Below are 10,343 nucleotides of genomic sequence, written 5' to 3' on the forward strand. Positions count from 1 at the left end.
GAACGGGGGACGGGGAACAGGGGGGAACGGGGGAGGATTGGAGGATTGGAGGATTGGAGGATCAAAGGATTGGAGGATGGCCGACCTAGGGAGTCAATCCCCTAGGCCGGCTTTAACAGGAGTTGACTAGGATCAGGCCCAAGTCAAAGAACAGAAGAGCAGGGCTTAGAAAAGGTAATATTCAGACTGAGTATCTACAGACAATGTACATGTGTTTATATACTCTAAATGATGAGCATAGCATAGCAGAGGGCTATGTGCTGAGTGTACAGGAATACAATAGGATGACTGAGATATACAAGAATAAGGCTCAGGGAACAGTATGTACACGACAGATTAGAATCACTAGGGTATAGGGATTACCAGTGATCCGAAAAGCGGAACTATGATACTAAACGGGGATAGGACCAGTTGAGTGGTTCCTAGTCTAGGAGTGGACTGGTGAGGCGGTCGGACAGACTAACAGTTGGGTGGGGGAATATGAGCGGAACTGAAGGACCCCCATGGGTTGGAAAAGCGGAGGGAGTAGGAGTAGGATCGGGCGGACCAATAGGGCGGAGGAGTGGAACCCCAGATAGGGTTGGATGGAAGGGGTATGGGGTCGGGGGACATAGGGGTAATGTCAGAGAAGTGGAACAGGGTCGGGTGGAGGTAGCAGGGCTAATCCTGCTGAGATGCACTTCATGCATTGTCGGGGAAGGAGGAATGGAGCGGACGGGGAAACAGGGGGTTGGACCAGGGGTGGGGATGCTTATAGGTGGTACTGGGGGTACTCGGATCCGGTATATGACACTAGGACTCGGTCAAAGACGATGATGAAGAACAAAGATAGGATTGAGCGTGAACATCTAAGTCTATCACAAGTGTAGAAACGAAGAGGTTAAGTCTAAGGAGTGCTTATGCTAACTAACCTACTTATATACATAACATTGAATAGGAGATATTTGAGTATGAAACAAATCAGCCAATGAGAAAAGAGTTGTACAACAACTGCAGATGATGAAGCATGACATCAGGATATATAAGCAATGAGTCATGGACAGTGACTAAATAGAAACCCAAGATCCAACCAGTACTTTTTCTGGAAGCAAGATTGTTCTAGCCTGTGGAGTTGAGGAACCAATTGGAGAAACAACGGGTGATATGTGAAGAGGTGAAACTGTGACAGGAAGCAAAGTCACGTGACCAGTTTGGGAATGAGAAGTAACCAGAGGGAAACCAAGAAATAAAAAATGATTCATATTGGGGATTCATCACATTACCCCCTTTTTAGGATGAGCATCCTCGCAAATATAGGATGGTTGGATATTTTTCTGTTGCCACTCTAGGAAACCGGGTGTCTGCAGAATTGGAATGATAAGAACTAGCAATTCGGTGCAATTTTGAGTGTCAGGATGTGTGGTGTAAAATTTGCTGACTAATCTGGGGGTTCTTCCGATTTTCCTTGCTTTCCCATGGTCGCTTCTTTCAATGTATGCCCTTTCCATTTTACTTTGTATTGTAGCTCTCTTTTGCCATATTCTGCTGGATATCACTCCTTTTCTCTTGATGTCATATACCCTGATCAGGACCGCTCTGATATCAATATCCACTCCACCTGATTCTACATTCCTTCCCCGCTTTCTTGACCACCTTCTGCTCCATCCATCCCTCCGCCTCCAGTATCACATCGTCTGCTTCTGCATCTGACTCAACTGGCCTGACTGGTCACCTTCTATAATAATTGAACAATAGCAAGGCAGAACCAAACAATGAACAAAATGGGTCTAGGGACATGTCTGAAAGCCCTGTATCATGGCTCAAATCTGAGATATATTGGTGGGAACCCGACATATATGGGCAAGCTATGGTAATTCTAAATACATGACTCATTCAGACACTTTTTTTGACTTTGTATTTAACCAAGACTATTCTATGATTCTAGTACTTGGTGCTACCCCCCTTGGCTTTAATAACTGCTGCAATCCTCCTAGGCATACTTTCTATCAATTTTTGATACTCCTCTTCAGCAACCTTTTTCCACTCTGCTGCAACTCTCTCCCATAGTTTAAATAGCCCCTGTGGAGGATCTTGATAGGCAGCAAGTAGTCTTTTGAGTAATTCACAGAGATGTTCAATGAGATTGAGGTCTGGAGACTGTGCTGGCCATGATAGAACATTGATATCATGGTCTTCAAACCATGTTGTAGCCAGTTTTGAGGTGTACTTGGGGTCATTATCTTGTTGAAAGATAATGTCTTCTTCATCAATTCCTGACTCCTGTATGCTTTTGAGTAGACACTCCTCTAGAATAGGAGATGTACTGCTCTGCATTCATCTATCCTTCCACCTTCACAAAGAATCTCCACACCATTCCACCCCATACAACCCCATACCATCATACTTCCTCCTCCAAACTTCAGTGTACCCTTGACTTCTCTTTCTCCTAATGGTTCTCCTGCCTTTTTCCACACATATTCCTGGTCATATGACCCCATTCTATTGATTTTTATTTCATCTGACCAAATAACTTTCTTCCAGTCTTCCACACTCCAATGTTGGTGCTTCAAGCAAAGGCCAGTCTTCTCTTCCTATGAGCTACAGAGAGGAGGTCTTTTCTTCTTGGTTACAGCCTTAAGATTGGCTGCCTTGAGGGTGTTTCTGACAGTTTTGGTGGAGACAGGAGTGGAGATGATGGAATTGATGAACTTGGTAGCTTGGGTAGCATTTGAAGCCTTGCCAGATAGAATTTGGTGAACAATAGCTCTTTTGTTCTGTGGAGTAAGCTTGGGAGGACATCCCATTTAATGATTTTCCTTCTCTGGCATGTGCTGCTTTATGACTATAGTAATAGTAGACTTTCCAAGACCAGTTTTTGAGGCAATTTGCCAAGTAGATAAACCAGAGGTACAGAGAACAAGGATATTATCCTTGTGAGCAGAGGAGATGGACTTCATGATGATTATGTTGGATTTCATGATCTTATGTGGGTTTATATATTCAAATAATACTGCAATCATACCATATTATCATTATGACATGGCTTTAATTAAGAGTATTATGTATGAATGGTCTGATTTTGTGATTTCAATAAAAAGTCAAAAAAGTGTCCGAATGAGTCATGTATTTAGAATTACCATAGCTTGCCCATATATGGTCGGGTTCCCCACGCTATATATCTCAGATTTGAGCCATGATATAGGGCTTTCAGACATGTCCCTATACCCTTTGGTCATTGTTGGGCTCTGCCTTGCTATTGTTCGATTACTTGAAAATGCATAAACATTCGGACACTTTTTTGAGCCACTGTAAGTCAGAGCGGATATCAATATGTACGCGTTGGATCAGTGATCAAGCGGTAATAGGAATTACCGGTGATCCGGAAGTAAGGGTCTATGTACCAAAGGGGGAAGTATATATCTAAAAGGGGAAAGCGGATCCAGTTGAATAGAGATGTTATGGAAGGGGACCGGTTGGGCGTCGAGTGGAAGCGTAGAAGCGGAATGTGGACTGTGATTGGACAGAGCGGAGGATGGATGGAGCAGAGGTGGTCAGAAAGCGGAGCGGATATTAATATCGGAGCGGACGATCAGGTATATGACAGCTTCCCGGTAATGATTGAACAAAAAATTGCCTACGAGATTTCAGGATCGGAGGCGCCACTGACAAAAATTGCTTACTCAAGGCGGCATATTTATTGGCATCCCAGAAGTTGAAATGTTTCTCAATAGACTGATGCCATGGAAAGGACTAGCATGTTGCGTACTCCGTGCGAGCTCATTCGACAATGAGAATATATGTTCGCAGCCTTCACCTTCGGTGTGACCAGTCCAGCTGGCACTTGTGGTTATGAGCATGTCCATGGAATGTGCCCACCATCATGCATAAAGCAAGTGCATCTGCACGTGGACCCAAAGAACTAGTACTCAGTGTCTTCAAAAATGCGCAACCAATGTCGTAAGCACGAGCCATTCTGCCCATATACAGCCATTAGGTGATCAATTATAGCGAGCAGATACTTCGCTCTAAATAATATATGAGTTTCAGTATATCTGGTCCCGGTGGGTGCCTCGGTGCTCACAATTCTCTGCTGCAAATCATATCGCAGGCAACCAAGACAAAATGGTGACGTCACGCAGCAATGAAAATACTGGATTCATCAAAAACTGAAAACATTTTCTTGTATTGTTCGGGTCTGGCGTTGCGCCAATGGACTGTACAATGGAAATGGCCTCGCCTGGGACTTCTTTGTCATTGTGTACATCCTCCCAGTCATTGACCTTGTTGTTCTTGTCGAGTGCCTGGTCATAGGGTTATTTTACATACTTGAAACTGATGATACAAAGTACACCCACAGTTCTGGACCTGACTTCGTCTTTGAATTTATCTACTGCACGACTGATCCAGTAGTCTGATCTCGGCCAACGAGAGTCATCACGAGGAACAGAATTAGGACTTGAAGACGCCCAGCGCTTAAGGCTATTATTACCGTCGATGGTGGCAAACCAAGCAAATTGGAGTGGTGATTCATCTACCAGTTTGTAAGTACATGCTGGGCATGCATTCAACAGCCACCAGTTTGGAGTGTCGTGCTTGAGTGCCTGCTTCAGCAATACATCAACACATAGACAATTTCAAGAAAAGTGTCATAAGCAGCAGAAAATTGAGAGCAGAGATATGGGCAATACGGCATCTGACGAAGGGTAGGTTAAGTGTAAATAAACGCAAAAAAAGTAAGGTAGTACAAACATCATGCAAGTGGCACAGCATTTTGCATTGCGCCTGGATGGTGAATCAGGGACAAGTCCGGTGAGCTTGCTGATAGGCTGCAAGAGTACGAAGGCTGATAGCAATGTTCAGAAACAAAGGTGAACACCCAAGATAACCATTATAAATCAGTGTCTCATTGGCGTACTTATGGCATGGCAGTATGTTGAATGATGCTCGGTGCCGAACTGCAGGTCAAACTTAAGTATAAGCAGTGGCGACAATAGTCAGGACCTACAGAAAGTATCAACGAGCTCAATGTTGCTGAGTACCAGGGCAGTATTGAGAGAAGGATTGTCATTTTCATTTGAGACAGTAGGTATACCATCTCCAGAATCGCGAGATTGGTAGTCCAGATAGGCATGAATGAGTTCGTTCATTTGCATGTCCCAATGATTTGTTTGAAGGTCAGTATGATTGTGTCAAGTCCTAGGGTCCACATAGTGGCTGACAAGGAATTGATAAGTGTATGTACAAAACAAAATGCACACCTACAATCCCAAAAGGTCTGCCATTGTGTGAGACAGCCCTTCAAAAGCCTCGTATTTGCCACCTTTGTGGCTGAGGTCAAGTCCCCCTCACCTGGGGCTGGCTCATATGGTATGTCATCAGTGATCATGCCTTGATCAGCAAGCATGCTCGACATTTTCTCAATCCACTGCATTCAACTCTAAGACTACATCAGCTCTGAGCGGTGGTGCTATGACTAGCGTTCACCAAATGGTAAAGACTAACACACAACCACTAGGACTCAGTCAAGAAGGATGATGATGAACAAGATAGATTTGAGTGTGAACGTCTAGGTCTACCACCAGTGTGGAAATGAAGAGGTTAAGTCTAAGGAGTACTTACACTAACTAACCTACTTATAAAGAGTCGTACGATACTGCGGATGACTGAGCATGACATCATGATATAAGTGATGAGTCATACAGTGACTAAATAGAAGCCCAAGATCCGACCGGTACTTTTTTCGGAAGCGAGATTGTTCTAGCCCATGGAGTTGGGGAACCAATCAGTGAAACAACTGGTGATATGTGAAGAGGTGAAGATGTGACGGGAAGTGAAGTCACATGACCAGTTCGTAACTAGAAGTAGCTGGAGGAAAGCCAGGAACAAAAAATGATTTGTATTTGGAATTCGTGACAGGTGGTCATGCAATGGACATACCTCACAACTCAGACTGGCACCTAGCATCAACAGCATCCATGTGCTTCTTTTGAGCTGAAGCAGTAAGCACACCAGAAGTACGCTGACCGTGTTTGAAACCATGTGTGATGACCGATTTTGACAAGCCACTGATTTTGGTTGATTTCTGTGAGTGAGACATTGAGAGGGCAGAGAGAGAGTAGCAGAGGGCATACATACAAGCCTAGTACATGTGGCAATCATGAGGCAGAGGATATGTTATGATCACAAGGCAGAGGACACATTACAAGTACAAGGTGAAAATGCTGCATAGTGCTATGGTGGGCTATATTAAAGGAGGCAGGGCCTGATATGAGACCGGTGACGATTGTGGTCAGTGAGATCTGAGAGGCTGGGACTCGGGAGGCGGTGGATGTTGTATGCTGTGGTGGAGAGTACCAGGAGTGCATGGGAATGCTCCAAATAGATGGTGGGGAGTGAATGTTCAGGGGCGGGAGGCATTGGGCTGCGAGGCATTGGGTGTGGAGGCGTTGGGCGTTGTACACTATGGTGGAGAGTATCAGGAGTGCGTGGGAATGCGCCAAATAGAAGTCAGGGAGTATAAGCTCGGGGCGGGAGGCATTGCTGGTGGGAAGATAATCTAGTATGCAATTAGATAGGTAGAACAGGTAAATGCTTCAAGTACCTACATGATTTAGGGCAATATTTAATGCTGGCGTTGAGGAATCTTCGCTGTTGAGCCAAATAAGCGTGGGTGAGACACATAATCGTCCAGCCTAATAAGGCTTACTTATTGGGACACCCAGGTGACCGTGTCACATACGAGTCACTGGCTTGTCACGACATGTCACACATTGCCACGCCACACACACAGAAACAAACTGTGAAACAAACTCAGCTGTCCAGGCTCCAAGGTACAAAACAACCCATCGCGATCAACGCCTGCCAGTTCTTCCTACTAACTAGCAGGATCTTAGATAGAATGGCCAGGTATTCAGCGGTACAGCCGTTTGCACAAAGGATGGCATAGATGCGGTATTTTTCATTGTCATCCTCTGTGCAAACGGCTACGCCGGATTCTTTGAACGCATACTACGAAGTTGACGGTGTACTATGTCTCTCTCCTGCCGATTGCAACACCTAAAATGCGGTACTAACGGCTTACATACAAGCTAGCTGTTCATCGACGTGTAAGTTAGCAAATCTTGCGGGGGACGATGTGAAAGATCCGAGATTCGATCTCATTTGTTGACCGTTCCGCCAATATTATCGCACGCAAAGTTGATAGTAATAATACCACAACGCTAAGGTCAGTGGGTATATTTTACTACATAATACAGAAGAAAGAACGAGCGTAGCCAATCGCCTGAACGGTAGAGCCTTTGATCAACACGCCAATGAACCTCTCTCGCTGCATCACGTCGAACTAGTTATATCTGGGAGAATACTAAGGGGTCTGAACTTTTCGTCGACGATCGTGATCGGTTCCTTTGCCACTCGATCAAGGCAACCATCAGAACTTGAACATTGATCAAGTCAGCATCAAACTGCTCAGAGCATACAAAGGCGACCTACCACGTCGGTGAGTGATGTGGTTAAATCCAGAATGAAAACCACTCATACTCACGCATGATAGCCAGGGGCAGCCTCTGCACTCTTTCGTCAGCACGCAAAAGATAGGACATTTTTCACTGTCAGCATCACTGGCAGATATCGATACTGTCAAAGCAGTAACGACGGCGAGGACGAAGGAGAAATGCATTGTTGGTGAGGATGTGATATTAGATCGAATAAATCTGAAGTGGATGGTAGGAAGACACCTTGCTTTTATGTGCTAGATATTGCTCTTCATGACGATGTAGGAAGAACCAATCCACCTGACATCCCCTTTCGAACAGATGATATCTGCAATTACAGCAGATTGCCACCTAAGATCTACCTTGTGAAGCAAAGTTCATCAGCAATCTGGCCTGGAACAATATATCACCTTGCGAAGCAAGGTCAATGCCAGCTCGCAACAAGCCAGGCAACGTGTTAGCCTCAGCATGATTACAGGCCTAGAGCGTGTCGTCAGCTCACCGTGACAAGTAAAAGGACGCACATGATATATCATAGGCCGATATGCATGGACACGATGCGTTGGTAGAAGCGCGTATCCTCACGAACCGCTCTCTGGCCATCTTGTCATAGAAAATCTTATAGAACACGGCCAGGCGTTGCGCAGTGCGATCCCCGACACTACAAAAGGTGCCAATAATGCTCTTCACCGCAAGGAACTGTAGGCTAGCCGCCAAGTGTATCACTTCGTCAGGAGTGATGGTCATCGTGGGGGTGTCCCAAACAGGGGAATGCAAATTCGTGCCGAGACACCATTTGTATGGAATCAGTACCACCACTTGCATTAGCCGTTCAGGACCAGGAAAATTCCAGATGGGCTTTCTTCGCTATCATATATTTCCATCTCTGCACAGTCAAGACTTTTCAAATTTGGGATGCCTTTCAGCATGCGATGAAAATTATATCGCCAAGGGATGGATATTTCACTCGGTCCCTCGCATAGATTCTATACGATTGTCAATAATATTCCTGCTATGAAGTAAGGACGGGTATTACTAACCCGAGTGAGGAAACCCGTCATGATTTCCTCAACATGCTCTGGAATTTGTCCGTGTAGTCGGTTTGGGCTCCAAATCATGAGATCAATTCCCACGTTCATCACAGGCAAGTTCCGAACGTGTACACAGGATTCAGGCTATCGCACCAGGTCCGGGAGCTAGAAATCTCAATATCGACAATGAAGTGACTTTGGACAACGAAACTGGTAACTGTCATCGCCTCGCAGCTCCCCCCACGATATGTTGTAGGAGAGGCTGAAAGCTGTCTGTTGTACATTTGAAAGTATCTGTATCACTATACCTTATCGAACCACACTTCAGCTCGGTCTTTCACAGTCGTATGTGTTCGCTCCCTCTCCGTGAGTTGACCAACCAGCCCGACCAAGCCAAACCCAACAACCTTTCCATCTTCCACGACAAACTCTGCTGTAGCCTGGGACGTCCCTATTTCCGCTGTCTCGAATGGCGTACTGTCTCGCCATACCCTTCAGGGAACAACGAGGTGTACTGCACCGAGAACGTATTTCCAGACTGATGCACAGCCCGAATATGAGATGCCCATACGCGAGGCCAGGCTGCGAGCAGCTGAGGCGAATTAGGAGCACTTGACTGTGCTGCATCCACTGCAGTGAAGTCGGAGATCACATCTCGACAATACGAGGAGCTGCTGGAGGGACTGCAAAAGGAGAGGACGCCGTATCCGGGGTTGGCGTATGTGCCCGAAAATGCTTCGACTGCAAGCTGCAAGCCAACGACGCCTTCATGTTGAGGCGTGATTGCTTTCTTCTCAGGCATGCTGGGTGAATCAATGACATGTAAGCAAAGACAAAAGTAGCATTGGACAATGAAAAGAACGAACATCAACGGTGAAGGCTGCGACCGCAGGTGCAGAGCAGCATCAATTATGCGGTTAGAGATATTCATCACAGGCGTTGCTCGATCGCCCCCGTTGGCAAAAACTACAACTCCAACATCATCATCTGGAAGGAATGAGACCAGCGTGGAGAGACCTGGAATTGATCCCGAGTGATATACGACCTAATCCTCTGACATCAGTAATCGTGGGAATGAACGAATGAACATTTGTTACATCATGTCCGAGGTACGAGTTTCGGAACCATCCCATCCCATACCCCTGAATCGAGTGTTCAGAATCATCTGGGGCGTTGATAGATACGGAGTACGACTGCGATGCATTTCCATGCACAGACAGCGGTATGACTGTAACGTTGTCGTGCACACCCTTATTAACAGCCACACCGCATTTCGACTGGACGACGACGACAACACTATCAGTTAGTGAAATATAATGAAGGTGAAAAGAACTTACCATGTCTATGGCGTTCGAGATTACACCACCTGGACCGGCCTTCAGCATCGCCATCTCTTCTGTGAACCACTCAGGCAGGAGCCTGCCACTGCCAGTCCATCCCTGTGTGAATTTTCCCGTCTTCCCAGCTTTCTGGTGAGAAGGTGGAAAAGAACATTCCTAGGGGCGTGAATATCCGATCCTCCACAAAAGAGGTGTAGGTTTGTCCGGAATAAGTTTCGATGATGTGTGAGGCCACCATGAACATCTGTTCGTATCTTGTAAGAAGGATTTCGCGGTTTTGCCCATTCTACGTTACCTGGTTGTTGTATGACCACTGTTCCCGCAGTTCAAAAGCTGGTCTTAGATAGCGTAACCGCATTACAGCATCTTTCGCACTGTCGTATGGTCCATACGAGTAATCATGACTGATTCCTGCTCAGTAGAATCCTGTTCTGGAGCGAGGAAATTGTGTAAAGGCTTACCGGGAAGACCCGAAACATGAGACAGGATGTCCTTCATAA

At 45.8% G+C, this 10,343-nt stretch overlaps 3 protein-coding genes across 3 annotated transcripts; all 3 read right to left on the bottom strand.

Annotated features, from left to right (window-relative positions):
• Nucleotides 1–4,076: 4,076 nt before the first annotated feature.
• On the bottom strand, nucleotides 4,077–5,132 carry EDB91DRAFT_1088870 (uncharacterized protein; the record flags this gene model as incomplete). Its single annotated transcript, XM_041316530.1, has 4 exons — nucleotides 4,077–4,280; nucleotides 4,335–4,580; nucleotides 4,725–4,822; nucleotides 4,985–5,132. 4 exons carry the CDS (start codon nucleotides 5,130–5,132, stop codon nucleotides 4,077–4,079), a joined length of 696 nt encoding a protein of 231 aa, XP_041168918.1.
• Nucleotides 5,133–8,699: 3,567 nt separating this feature from the next.
• EDB91DRAFT_1281425 (uncharacterized protein) lies at nucleotides 8,700–9,894 on the bottom strand (the record flags this gene model as incomplete). Its single annotated transcript, XM_041324737.1, has 4 exons — nucleotides 8,700–9,306; nucleotides 9,370–9,548; nucleotides 9,601–9,780; nucleotides 9,841–9,894. 4 exons carry the CDS (start codon nucleotides 9,892–9,894, stop codon nucleotides 8,955–8,957), a joined length of 765 nt encoding a protein of 254 aa, XP_041168919.1. The 3' UTR covers nucleotides 8,700–8,954.
• On the bottom strand, nucleotides 9,780–10,330 carry EDB91DRAFT_337449 (beta-lactamase/transpeptidase-like protein). Its single transcript, XM_041326910.1, has 4 exons — nucleotides 10,305–10,330; nucleotides 10,139–10,247; nucleotides 9,841–10,087; nucleotides 9,780–9,799 (listed from the first exon to the last, which is right to left on the bottom strand). Exons 2-3 carry the CDS (start codon nucleotides 10,199–10,201, stop codon nucleotides 9,911–9,913), a joined length of 240 nt encoding a protein of 79 aa, XP_041168920.1. The 5' UTR covers nucleotides 10,202–10,247; nucleotides 10,305–10,330; the 3' UTR covers nucleotides 9,780–9,799; nucleotides 9,841–9,910.
• Nucleotides 10,331–10,343: the final 13 nt, after the last annotated feature.

Source organism: Suillus paluster (assembly GCF_016628075.1).
Source record: "Suillus paluster strain FC165 chromosome Unknown EDB91scaffold_239, whole genome shotgun sequence".
Classification (NCBI taxonomy): Eukaryota; Fungi; Basidiomycota; class Agaricomycetes; order Boletales; family Suillaceae; genus Suillus; species Suillus paluster.